Here is a 13,121-nt window from a genome sequence, read left to right as displayed (position 1 = left end):
CCGCTCCAGTCTACTGCCTCGCTTTGCACTCGCCATTTACTCTGAGCACGCAGGGCCTGCTTGTGCCTCTGGGCCTCAGCGCCTGCAGTTCCTTCTGCCTGGAACACCCTCTCCCCTCCAGCCTCCTCAGCCAAGGAACGCGGTGGCGTCTGGAAGCTGGAAAAGGTGGGGAATGGATTCTCTCCTAGAGTCCTCAGAAGGAGCCAGCCCTGCCGACACTTTCATTTCAGTCCAATGAGACCTAGACTTTGTACCTTCAGCACCGTAAGATCACAGCTTTGTGTTATTTTAAGCCACTAAGTTTGTAGTACTTTGTTTCAAGAGCCGCAGGAAGCTAAAACCGTCACATGGCCGGTATTGGGAAGCCAGGCCCTGCCAGAGGACAGTTCCAGAAACAGTGCTACATTATTCTACATCAAGCTGAGAAAGAAAGAACTTAGTCTGCTACCTACCAGAAGAGGGGAAAGGAGCATCGTTTCTTCCTAATAAACGAATTCCTAGTCTTCTATCCCTACCACTGGAGTAACCAATCTCACAGCACTTGACCTTTACAAAACTAAAAATTCACCTGGTGGGAAAGGCATACTCTCAACATACTGCTGGAAGCATCTGCCACTTGTGCCAGGTTTCAAACAGGCACATTCGGACACAGCATTCCTTCCTGTAAATCTATCCCAAGGAAATAATCAGACATGAATGCAAAGGGTTTTGGAAGAGAATAGTTAGTGTCATTTATAATGACAAAAAGTCAAAATAATAAATCTCCACCAGTAAAGGAGCTGACAGGTAAATTACATAATCATAATGAAAAAGACAAGATGAATCTAGATGCACAGACACATAAGCACTCCATAAATAAAAGTGAAAAAAGCAGACAATGTATCTAACAAAACGTCATTAATACAAAATACATACGTACGTATTTCTAACAGGTGAGCGGAATTTGGGAAAGCTTTTCATTTTTACGTACTACTTATGTTGTATAACAATTTTTTTTTAAAGATTTTTTTGACTTAGAGGAAAGAAGTCTAACTTGAATAGGTTATCACTGCCTTTTAAGTCTTTTTTCAGGAATATTTTTGCTTTAATTTGAATACATTCAAGACGGGTCACAGACACTGAGGTGTTGTGATACCCCACCCCATCAACAGTTCTGGTTTCTGGGGAAACCAGAAAATATATTTTCTAATAACTTGACAGCCTAGCGAACTACTGTGTCATAGAACACAAGCCCCCGGGATGCCTGGGTGCTCAGTCGTTAAGCGTCTGCCCTCGGCTCAGGTCATGATCCCAGGGTCCTGGGGTCGAGCCCCGCATCGGGCTCCTTGCTCCGCGGGGAGCCTGCTTCTCCCTCTGCCTACTGCGTCCCCTGCTATGCTCTCTCTCTCTCTGACAAATAAATTAAAAAAAAAAAAGAAAACAAGCCCTTGTTTCTTCTCTATAGTCAATGGCTTCAGGAGAAAACAGAAAAGTTCAGAAAGAGGGGCGCCTGGCTGTTTCAGTTGGAGGAACGTGTGACTCTTGATCTCTGGGTTGTGAGCTTGAGCCCCACACTGGGTGTGGAGATTACATAAAAACAAAAACAAGAAATCTTTAGAAGGAGAAAGTTCAGAAAGAGCTTACCTGGTATCTTCCAGCGACACCTGACCAGATTTTTCATCCACTATAATTTTACAGTGATCTCCAGACACCAGTTTATTGCCGGGGAATGAAAGGTCACAACCTAAAACAGAGAAAGGATACACACTGGGTATGACCATGGGGACTGTGCACGATACTGCCCTTTGCTTATCAACATGTGGTTGAAAATCAGGACCTATGTTGTATGCACTGTAGGAGACAACACCTAATCAAGCAAGAAGGGAAGCGATTTTTTTTTTAAAGATTTGTTGGGGCGCCTGGATGGCTCAGTCATGAAGCGTCTGCCTTCTGCTCAGGTCATGATCCCAGGGCCCTGGGATCGAGCCCCGCATCGGCCTCCCTGCAGGCGGGAGGCCTGCTTCTCCCTCTCCCTCTCTTGTGTCCCCTCTCTCGCTGTGTCTCTCTCTGTCGTAAATAAATAAAATCTTTAAGAAAAAAAAGATTTATTGTTTTATTTATTTGAGAGAGTGCGGTAAGGGGCAAAGGGAGAGAGAATCTCAAGCAGACTCACCGCTGAGCTCGGAGCCCGATGCAGGGCTCGATCCCAGAACCAAGATCATGACCTGAGCTGAAATCAAGCCAGATGCTTAACCAACCGAGCCATCCAGGTGCCCACATAGGAAGCAATTTTTAAGATTTTTTTTTATTTATTTGAGAGAGAGCGTGAGATGGGGGAAGGTCAGAGAGAGAAGCAGACACCCCACTGAGCAGGGAGGCTGATGTGGGGACTCGATCCCGGGACTCCAGGATCATGACCTGAGCCGAAGGCAGTCGCTTAACCAACTGAGCCACCCAGGCGCCCTAGGAAGCAATTTTTTAAAAAGCATTTAAGTATTAATCCAAAGCAAAGGGAGAGGGACTGTGTCTTGCACCTTTCTGACTCCCCATGACCTAAAGGATACCCACCCCATCAACAGCTCTGGCTATACATCAAGAGCTTCTTGGTGACAGTTTCACAATATGCACACATATGCAGCTAGCCTGATAAAAACAGAAGTTTAAAAAAACTAAGGGGCTTAGTTAAGTAATTCTTCAGTATCTTAACCAAGAGTCACAGAAAACATGACTGAGCAAATTACAGACACAGGTACATGTTTGAGAAAATTTAAAACAGAAGGGGGCTGCATCCCTACATCTGAATATGATCATTATACCCTCATTAAATGCAAGGGGGAAATCCTCAAATATTTTGTTCTCTCCTTAAACCAAAGGAATAAAAATTTTCAAGAGCTTTTTACTATCTAACCACTAATTTGCTTATAAGTTTATACTATAGCTACTAAGGTTTATAGCTTTATTTTTAATAAGCAAACCTGGGAAGCAATACAAGGTCCATCAACCAGTGAATTAAAAAACAAAATGTGGGGGCGCCTGGGTGGCTCAGTTGGTTGAGCGACTGCCTTCGGCTCAGGTCATGATCCTGGAGTCCTGGGATCGAGTCCCGCATCGGGCTCCCTGCTCGGCAGGGGGTCTGCTTCTCCCTCTGACCCTCCCCCTCTCATGCTCTCTGTCTCTCATTCTCTCTCTCTCAAATAAATAAATAAAATCTTTAAAAAAAAAAAAAACAAAACAAAATGTGGTACATCCAAACAGTGGAACACTACACAGCATCAAAAAGAAACACATTCCTGGGGTGCCTGGGTGGCTTGATCAGTTAAGTGTCCAACTCGTTGTATCAGCTCAGGTCTTGATCTCAGGGTTGCGAGTTCAAGCCCTGGGTTGGGCTCCACACTGGGCGTGAAACAAAGGGAGGGAAATGAATTACTGACACACACAACAGCCTGAAATGAATTTCAAAAGGATAATGTCAAAGGAGAGAAGCCATACATAGACTGTGGTGGAATACTGTGTGATTCCATTTAGAGGACATTCTGGAAAAGGCAGAATGATAGGGATAGAAATTAGATGGATAGCTGCCAGAGCTGGGATTGAGAGGAGGTGGCTGATCCAAAGGACCACTAGGGAACTTTTTAGGGTGATGGAAACATTCTGCCTCTTAACAGCAGTGGTGATTCCATTTCTCAAAACTCACTGAATACCTATAAGGGATGAATTTTACCATATGTGACCTGTATCTCCATAAACCTGAAGTATTAGAAATCTTACTTCCACATTATACATTATGGGAAGTGCTTTGTTACATTTATCCAAGGCAAATTTCACCTGTGCTCATGATCTTCCCAGCACACTGAGTATAACCAGCAGGATAGTCTGCTGGCAGCCCCCAACCCACCACTAGTCACTGTGTCACTGGGATGGGTTTTTAACAAGCTTCTCTACACCTGAATATCAGCATTCTAATTTGGATCCAAGATACTCTGTGCTAAGTTCTATTCTTGGCATTTGCCCTGCTTATCATTCAGTTGGTTAAATTTCTCACAAGGCTGGTGCACACTTCTGCCACTCTCCGAGCATGAGAAGCTCTTTGGGAAGGTGAGGTCTTCCATCTCCCCTCCCACACATACCAACTCAGCTCTCCCTTTCTCCTCGAAATAAGGCCTTATATATAGCAGGCATGTTATTGTTTTAAAATAAATATAACCAAGTTCTACAACTCTTACGTGTCTTTCCCAAAATTCCTGTTAAAAGCCTGAACCCCAATGTAACTGTAGACAGGGCTTGTGAGGAGGCAATAAAGGTTAAATGAGATCATTAGGGTGGGGCCCTAATCTGATAGGGCTGGTGCCTTTAGAAGAAGAGGAAGAGACAACAAATCTTTGTCTAGCATGGGAAGACTAGCAAAGCAGCTGTCTGCAATCCAGAAGAGGGCTCTCACCACGAAACAAATCAACTAGCACCTTAATCTTGGACTTCTCAGACTTAAGGAACTGTGAAAAATAAATTTCTGTTGGTTAAGCTTCCTGGTCTGTGGCATTTTGTTACAGCAGCCTGAGCAGACTAACACAGCAACTTCTGTTTTGCTGAAAAGGTTAATACATTCACCAAAAGGAATTCTACTAAGAAGATTAACTCAACAACATGTTTTTGCTCCTTGTATTAACATGCAAAATAATGTTATAATACTGTGTTATAATAACAATGGCTAACATTAAGTGCTAACCCTTAGCCAGGCTCCTTTTAAATGTTTCGCAGGTAAGACCTCAATTATTCTTCAGGGACTCTATGAAGTAAGTACGAAGTTATGGGAAGTTAAGTCTTCAGCCCAAAGCAAGTTATGTGGTGGTGCCAGGTTGGAAACAGGGCTTCTGCTCGTCACCAAATTCCTACTACATCAGTTAAAAACAATTAATGCATTTTTCAAAAGTTTCCAATGACATGTAAATACATTCAAAGTTGTAAAAAAAAAAAAAAAATTTAACTTGATATTGAGATTTAATACTACCAAAAAACACCCAAAAACAAACAAAAACAGGTTCAGGTACATCATAAATGGTAAAAATAAAACAAAAAAGTGTTTTACTTTATTATCCTTATTTTATTTTTTATCATAGTACTTGGCTTTTATTTTTTGTTTTTTTTAATTCCAGTATAGTTAACATATAAAAAATATCTGTTTTGAAACAATACTTTTTCACATTCTTTTTTTTTAATATAAAGTTAGAAACAAAAAGACTCTTAAATATAGAGAACTGATGGTTGGCAGAGAGGAGGAGGTTGGGGGATGAATGAATAGGTGAACAGATTGAGACTATACTTCTGTTGAGCACTGAGTAATGTATAGAACTGTTGAATCACTTTATCATACACCCGAAACTAAACGCTGTATGTTAATTAGACTGGAATTTAAAAATTATAAAAATTAAAAAAATGTACGTAAAATGTGTATGTACATATATGTGTACATATATATAAAGTCAGAGTGATTCACTTTCAAACAAACTAAATTTTTTGGTTGACTTGACCAGCGCACTTCTCTCCCCGTAGGAAACGTACAACGCAGGTCAAAGTGCCAGATGGCCACTTAGGAGTCTGGAGGCAATTAAGCGTGGAGGGGTGACCACACTTTGTCTCACCTAGCTGCAGGATTTTGTTCGGGCCCTGTACTTCCCAGGTTCATTAATCAATCAATATTTGAGCAGCTCCATTCTAAGAGCAGGGGCTTGAGATCTTTTTAAACGTAACCTACAGCTATAAACTTGCCTCTGAGCACTGCTTCAGCTGCATCCCATAAACCGTAGCACATCATATTTTCATTTTCATTCATTTCAAGGTATTTTGTAATTTCCCTCGTGATTTCTTCTTTGACGCGTGGGTTGTTTAAGAGTGCGTTGTTGAAGGGCGCCTGGGCGGCTCAGTCGTTAAGCGTCTGCCTTCGGCTCGGGTCATGATGCCGGGGTCCCGGGATCGAGCCCCGCATCGGGCTCCTGGCTCAGCACAGAGCCTGCCCCTCCCTCTGCCTGCCACTCCCCCTGCTTATGCTCGCTCGCTCTCTCTGTGCCAAAAAAATAAATAAAATCTTAAAAAAAAAAGCGTGTGGTTTAATTTCCACACTGAATTTTCCAGGGTTCTTTTTATTGACTTAATTTCACTCCATGGAGATCGGAGATGCTCTGCAGCAGTGAACTCGAGGAGACCGCATACAGGGGAAGATCACCCTGATGCGCCCACTGCGCGAAGTTGTAACAATTAAATAATCCGCAGGAAGCACCGAGAAGGGACCGGCCCACCAGTAAGCGAATCAACTGCGGCTCTGACACGAGAGCCTAGTCCACCGGAAAAACCGGATGGCACGGCGGGCCCCGCCCAGGGCCTTCGACGGCCTGGGGTGCAGCCCGCCCGGCGCCCGACCCGGTCTCCCGGCCCCCGGCCCCCGCCCTCATCCGCGCTCCCCGGCCCGCACCTCTCCTCCGCCCGATGGTCCACTCGCGTTTCCTCAGGAGGACGTGCGGCTCGCCCTCTCCGGCGCCCAAGCGGAGGAGCCTCCCCCACGGCTGCTGCGGCGGCGGCTGCTCGGCGTCCCCGGGCTGATCCATCGGACTCACATCTGACGAGACCCGGAAGCGCCGGGTGAGCCTCCCGGACCGCAGGAGCAGGGGCTCCGGGCCGCCGCTCCGCCGCCCCGCCCCGCGGCCCTCCCGGCCTCGGCGCCCACGCCTCGCCGCCGCCGCCGCGGGCCGGACGCCCGCCGACCCGCCGCAGCCCCGCGCCGTCCGTCCGCTTACCCCCCGCCCCGCGCCGAGCCCGGAACCGGCCGCGCCGCCGCCGCCTCCGCTGTCAACAGACATCGCGGATCCCGCAGCTGATCCGCCGGGCGGGGCTAGCGGCGTCGTGCCCTGCGATTGGCTGGCGGCGGCGCGCACCGAGCGCGGCGGCTAGAGCGGAGCCCGGAGCGGCCCCGGGCCGCGGGCGGGGGGGGCTGGCGGAGAGTGCGCAGACGGCCGGCTGAGGGTCTGGACGCCATCTTTGGTGATGGCCGGGGCGACTTCGCCTGCGGAGACGTGGGCGGCCGGCGCCATGTTAAGTCGGGGCGAAGGAGATGGAGTTACTGGGGGTTGGGCGTCCGAAATAATTCCTCAAAGCCGTGTTGGGAGCGTTCGAAGCGACTTCCGCCTGACGTGTGGCGAGATAAGTGCGATTAAAGCGGCGCTCGCGGATGTCGGTTTCCACCCGCCGGGGAGCGAAGGCCGGGAGGTCGGGAAATGCGCCGGGAGCGCTGGGCGAGCGAGAGCAGCTGCGTCGGTGGGCCGCGCGTTCCCCGCTGGTCGCCTGCGCCTCCGCGGTTGGCGGTGCTGGAGCGCGGGGGCTCTCCGGGGGCTTTCCCGGGGCGGTGGCGGAGCAGGCGCCCCTCCGTCCGTGCGCTCACGGAAGGGCATCCTTGGGAAGGAGCCTCTCAGGCCCGGGACTGGACGCCTTTGTCTCGTTCAGTTTGGCAGTGTGTAATTAATACCTTTTCTCACTGAATACCCTTTTTCTTTAAGAAAAGCGGGGCGCCTGGGTGGCTCCGTCGTTGGGCGTCTGCCTTCGGCTCGGGTCATGGTCCCGGGGTCCCGGGATCGAGCCCCGCGTCGGGCTCCCTGCTCGGCGGGAGGCCTGCTTCTCCTTCTTCCTCTGCCCCTCCCCCTGCTCGTGTTCCCTCTCTTTCTGTGTCTTAGGCAAATAAAATCTTTTTTTTTTTTTTAAGATTTTATTTATTTATTTGAGAGAGAGAGAATGAGAGAGAGCACATGAGAGGGGGGAGGGTCAGAGGGAGAAGCAGACTCCCCGCCGAGCAGGGAGCCCGATGCGGGACCCGATCCCGGGACTCCAGGATCATGACCTGAGCCGAAGGCAGTCGCTTAACCAACTGAGCCACCCAGGCGCCCAGGCAAATAAAATCTTTAAAATAAATCAATAAGGAAAGCGAATACTCTCCTTCTGAGGTGGTGGTTCGCCCCTGTTTTGTGGAGCGCTGAGGTCTCCGGACTTGCTCTCGGAACCAGGGCCTCTCCACACAGGCAGGCCGTCCGGAGCTGGGATGCAGCCGAGCCAAAGGCAGAGTCCCAGGCTTCTTGGGTGACAGGTGTCAGGACCGCGGGGACAGATGAGGAGGTCAGGCCAAAGGTACCCGTCCACTTAGCCTTAGCACAGCGCCTTTCTCCTGCTGTCTCAGATTCCAAACATAGGAAAGGCCAGAATTAAAAATTCCGCATAAGAAATTTGGTTTAGGGGCGCCTGGGTGGCTCAGTCGGGTAAGCGTCTGCCTTTGGTTCAGGTCATGATGCAGGAGTGCTGGGATCCAGTTAGTATGGGGCTCCCTGCTCAGCGGGGAGCCTGCTTCTCGCTCTGCCTCTCCTCCCCAACTTGTGCTCTCTAATAAAGTCTCAGGGCGCCTGGGTGGCTCAGTCGTTAGGCGTCTGCCTTCGGCTCAGGTCATGATCCCAGGGTCCTGGGATCGAGCCCCACATCGGGCTCCCTGCTCGGCGGGAGGCCTGCTTCTCCTTCTCCCCCTCCCCCGGCTGGTGTTCCCTCCCTCGCTGTGTCTCTCTCTGTCAAATAAATAAGTAAAATCTTTAGGGCGCCTGGGTGGCTCAGTTGTTAAGCGTCTGCCTTCCGCTCAGGTCATGACCCCAGGGTCCAGGGTCCTGGGATCAAGCCCCACATCGGGTTACCTGCTCGTGGGGGAGCCTGCTACTCCCTTTCCCCCTCCCCCTGCTTGTGTTCCTGCTCTTGCTCTCTCTCTCTGTCAAATAAATAAAATCTTTAAAAATAAATAAAATCTCAAAAAAAATTTTTTTGTTTAGATGGAAAAACAGCAAAACATAGCACCTTATTGGACTCTTTGGGTGTTGGAGACAGTATATGCCTGGCTAAGCAGACCTTTTTGTTCAAGAACACGGGGTGTTCTAGCCCCAGCAGCATCTCAGCTTTCCACGAAGAACTGGCCACTCCCCTGAGCAGGGAAACTCTTACCAAGTCACTTCCTGACACTCTGATCTCTCTCTAATTCCAATAGAACACATCTACTTTGGGTATGTCACCAGGACTTACTAAATTCCTTCAAATGATGTAATGTTATTCTGCACAAAACATATTGAGGTCAATAATGATTAATCATTACTTGTACTTCTGTTTTGAGAATGTAATCCAGGAAAATTAAGGGGGTTTTCATCTTAACTTCAGTTGCATCATCAGAGAAAATCTTACTGACTTATTTAACATATTTCTTTGCTTCACCAAATATATACAAGTATGTAAAAAAGGGATTCAGCATTCAAAAATAAAAATTAGTGGTATCAGAACCTGTCCACAAATGGGTGGGGCCTTTCCAAACGAAAGACACTGGGTGGTCGGCTGCGCAGAACCAGGAGCAACAACAGACATGTCAGCTAATATCTGGAGAGGGCAAAATGTTCTTCTAAAACCCCACTGATCCTCAGAAGACATCCCTCACGACAGCATAACGTCATCCAGGCAGGACCTTATTTAAATACCACGTAAAGTAAAAGTTTCTTATCACCTAGAACATATTTCAACTTTCAACTGCTATAATGTTGAGGCCAAACTAAAAAACTTGTCATAATAATGTAATGTAATTGCAGTTTGAAAACACCTCTTATAATATTTGAGGAAAATGCATTCAGAAAGGTCCAACCTGGAAAATCATGGATATTCCTCAAACCTTGCAGACTTGGTCATGAGACAGCAAGCTTCCTCTACCCCATGGCATGCAACCCAAAAAGCAGGGCCACTGGGGTGGAGCGATGGGCTGATGACTGAGAGTATGAACAGGTTCCAAAAGCAAAGTGCTGCCGCTGAAAAGCACGCTCAAAATATAAAGCCAAAGAACCTGTGAAAATCAGAGCCAGGGCTGATTTTTGGAATAAAAAGATTGGAAATGAGAAATGCTTCCCCTTCTCTCCTCTGCTTCCGCCCCCCTCCCCCATTTTTGATTTTGGACTCTGTGCTAACGCTTCATCAGAAGGAATCACCATGAGGAGGGGAGAATGAGTGTGTGCAAAACCATGGGAACAGAAGACCCTTTTCCCTGGAGACAGAAGTCACTTCACTGCATGAGAGTGAGTTCTGAATCTCAAAGGTGCCCTAATGTTGATCTAACAAGGACTTCAGGTTCCTTCTTGACATATTATAAAATAAATGCCACAAATGTTTGGTGTGTAAAATGATATTTTACTTACCCCATGGGTCAAAGACAGATCCTTTAATATGGCTAGAGGAATAGACTTGTTAATATCTATGTCAGAGTTTTTAAGAAAAAGTGGAATCAAAGCAATGCAGACAGGTAAATGTTACACAGAAAAAAGCACTCAGTGGAGTTAAAATTTGCTACTGTTTTAGGACATATGTAAACTTCATTTTCAAAGAAAAACATTTTCTGAGTTCAAATATTCCTTTGAAATTAGAAAATTTTAGAAACTAATGAATTATGGAAAAAAATGAAAAATTACCTCACCTATGCAACAATCTCTCCCCCTAGTTTCAAGGACACTTGAGAAACTCCTGTTTTTTGCTTTTTTCCACTTAACATTAGATCATGAGCCTTTTCCATGTTCTGAAATGTCTATGAAACATACATCCTAGGAGCTACCTAACATTCCAATGGAAGCATGTACAATAATTTAATGATTCCCTTACTGGATGTGCCTGGCTGGCTGAAATGGTTGAGTTCAGCCCCACGTTGGGTGTAGAGATTACTTAAAAATAAAATCTTGGGGCGCCTGGGTGGCTCAGTCGTTGAGCGTCTGCCTTCGACTCGGGTCATGATTCCAGGTCCTGGGATCGAGCCCCGCATTGGGCTCCCTGCTTGCCGGGAGGCCTACTTCTCCCTCTCCCACTCCCCCTGCCTGTGTTCCTGCTCCCGCTATCTCTCTCTCTTTCTCTGTCAAATAAATAAATAAATAAATAAATAAATAAATAAATAAATAAATAAATAAATAAATAAATCTTTAAAAAAAAATCTTGGGGTGCCTGGGTGGCTCAGTCATTAAGCGTCTGCCTTCGGCTCAGGTCATGGTCCCAGGGTCTTGGGATCGAGCCCCATGCTATTTATTTGACAGAGAGAGACACAGCAAGAGAGGGAACACAAGCAGAAGGAGTAAGAGAGGGAGAGGCATGCTTCCCGCTGAGCAGGGAGCCCGATGCGGGGCTCAATCCTAGGACCCTGGGATCATGACCTGAGCTGAAGGCAGACGCTTAACAACTGAGCCACCCAAGCGCCCCAAATAAATAAAATCTTTTAAAAAATAAAGATGCATTGTTTAAAAAAGAAATTCCCTTACTGTGTGGCATTTAGGATGTTGCCAAATTGTCAGCGTGATAAACGCTGTTCCATCAAGATTCTCATATGAGGTTATGAATGCATGCTGGGTTAAGTCTTTAGGACTTTTAGAAAAGCACCTGCTGGGTGCCTGGGTGGCTCAGTTGGTTAAGTGACTGCCTTCGGCTCAGGTCATGATCCTGGAGTCCCGGGACGTCGGGCTCCCTGCTCAGCAGGGAGTCTGCCTCTCTCTCTGACCCTCCCCCCTCTCATTCTCTCTCTCAAATAAATAAAATCTTTAAAAAAGGAAAAAAAAAAAAAAGAAAAGCACCTGCCAAGTACTTAATATTTGGCTTTTGTTAGAAAATGTTTTTAGGGGCACCTGTGTGGCTAAGTGGGTTAGGCAGCCAACTCTTGATTTCGGCTTGGGTCATGATCTCAGGGTTGTGAGATCAGGCTCCAAGATAGGCTCTGTGCTGGGCATGGAGCCTGCTTAAGATTCTCTCTCTCCCTAACGCTCTGTCTCTCCTTACCCCCCTCCTTCTAAAGAAAAAAAGAAAAAATACTTTTAAGATTTTATTTATTTATTTGACAGGGGAGAGAGAGCACAAGCAGGGGGAGCTGCAGAGGGAGAGGGAGAAGCAGGCTCCCAGCTCAGCAGGGAGTGAGACGTGGGACTCGATCCCAGAACCCCAGGATCATGACCTGAGCCAAAGGCAGACGCTTAACCCACTGAGCCACCCAGGTACCCCTAGAAAAAATATTCTTAAATTGATGTTTTGGGACACCTAGGTGGCTCAGTCAGTTAAAAGTCTGACTTCGGCTCAGGTCATGATCTCCAGGTCCTGGGATCAAGTTCTGCATCAGGCTACCTGCTCAGCGGCAAGTCTGCTTCTCCCTCTCCCTCTGCCTCTCCCCCTCCATGCTCACTCTCTGTCTCAAATAAATAATCTTTAAAAAAATTGATGTTTCTTATTATACAGATTATACAGTTGTTTTGTGCAGAGTTCTTTGCCTAAAAAGATGAAACTAGAGGTGCCTGGGTGACTCAGTGCGTTGGGCTGCCTACTCTTGGTTTTGGCTTGGGTCATGTCTCATGGGTGGTGGGATGGAGCTCCAAGTTGGGCTCCGTGATCGGGGGGAAGTCAGCCTGAAGATTCTCTCCCTCTGCCCCTCCCCCTGCTCACTCTCTCTCTCTCTCTATCAAATAAATAAATAAATCTTTTAAAATAAATAAATAAATAAAAAGATGAAACTAGATTATTTTACATGGTTAGTTTCAGTTTCAAGCACTAATTTGTATTCATGTTAGTAATCTAAGAGGAAACATGACTATAAAAATTCCAGCTTCTTTATGACTCACAGCATGCTTACAAGTTAATTTAGTATGCTCATATCTGGAATAACTTAAGAAAGTGACAAGTGAAATCATTTCCAGGTTGGCAGCTATGGTGACAGGCTTCCATGAAAGTCCATAAAAATAGGTCAGGCAGAATGTCAACTAGCTGAAAGAGTAATATTTGAAATAATGAGAGGTATCAAATGTTCAATATAGCCAAAACAAAGCATCATCCATAGGAATCTTAACTTAGCCACTAAGAGACAACCATGCCCCCTTGACAAATCTCCAGCGGATCTTACTGCTTCAAGAAGGATCGGAGGTCATCAGCTTTATGGTTGTGGTTGTGGTTGTGGTTGGCTGGCAGTGTTACCTAATTGAAGGTGCCCAAAACCACACTTATTTTCCATGTCTGTTTCCAAGGTAATGGACTAACAAACAGAATACAACTCAGCAATAAAAAGGAACAAACAATACAACATCATG

The 13,121-nt window shown here is 46.7% G+C and overlaps 1 protein-coding gene across 5 annotated transcripts in view; it reads right to left on the bottom strand.

Moving 5' to 3' along the window:
• The window catches only part of CHFR (checkpoint with forkhead and ring finger domains), a 29,201-nt gene extending 22,348 nt beyond the window's left edge, over positions 1 to 6,853 (bottom strand). For 4 of the 5 annotated variants that reach the window (XR_004681374.1, XM_035016770.1, XM_035016772.1 and 1 more), the window contains exons 1-3: positions 6,765 to 6,853; positions 6,443 to 6,586; positions 1,624 to 1,723 (exon numbers count right to left, since the gene is read on the bottom strand). Coding sequence is in view for 4 of the 5 variants with exons in the window: in XM_035016770.1 (XP_034872661.1) it covers positions 1,624 to 1,723; positions 6,443 to 6,575 (233 nt within the window). In the remaining variant the exon portion in view is untranslated. Of the gene's footprint in view, positions 1 to 1,623; positions 1,724 to 6,442; positions 6,635 to 6,764 lie in introns of those variants that run through there. The other variant, XM_035016771.1, reaches the window with a different exon arrangement.
• Between the last annotated feature and the right edge of the window lie 6,268 nt (positions 6,854 to 13,121).

This window comes from Mirounga leonina, unplaced genomic scaffold, assembly GCF_011800145.1.
Source record: "Mirounga leonina isolate KUSES-001 unplaced genomic scaffold, KU_Mleo_1.0 Mir_171, whole genome shotgun sequence".
Lineage (NCBI taxonomy): Eukaryota > Metazoa > Chordata > Mammalia > Carnivora > Phocidae > Mirounga > Mirounga leonina.
Note: the sequence above shows the minus strand (reverse complement) of the source record. Positions and strands in the feature narration are given on the sequence as shown.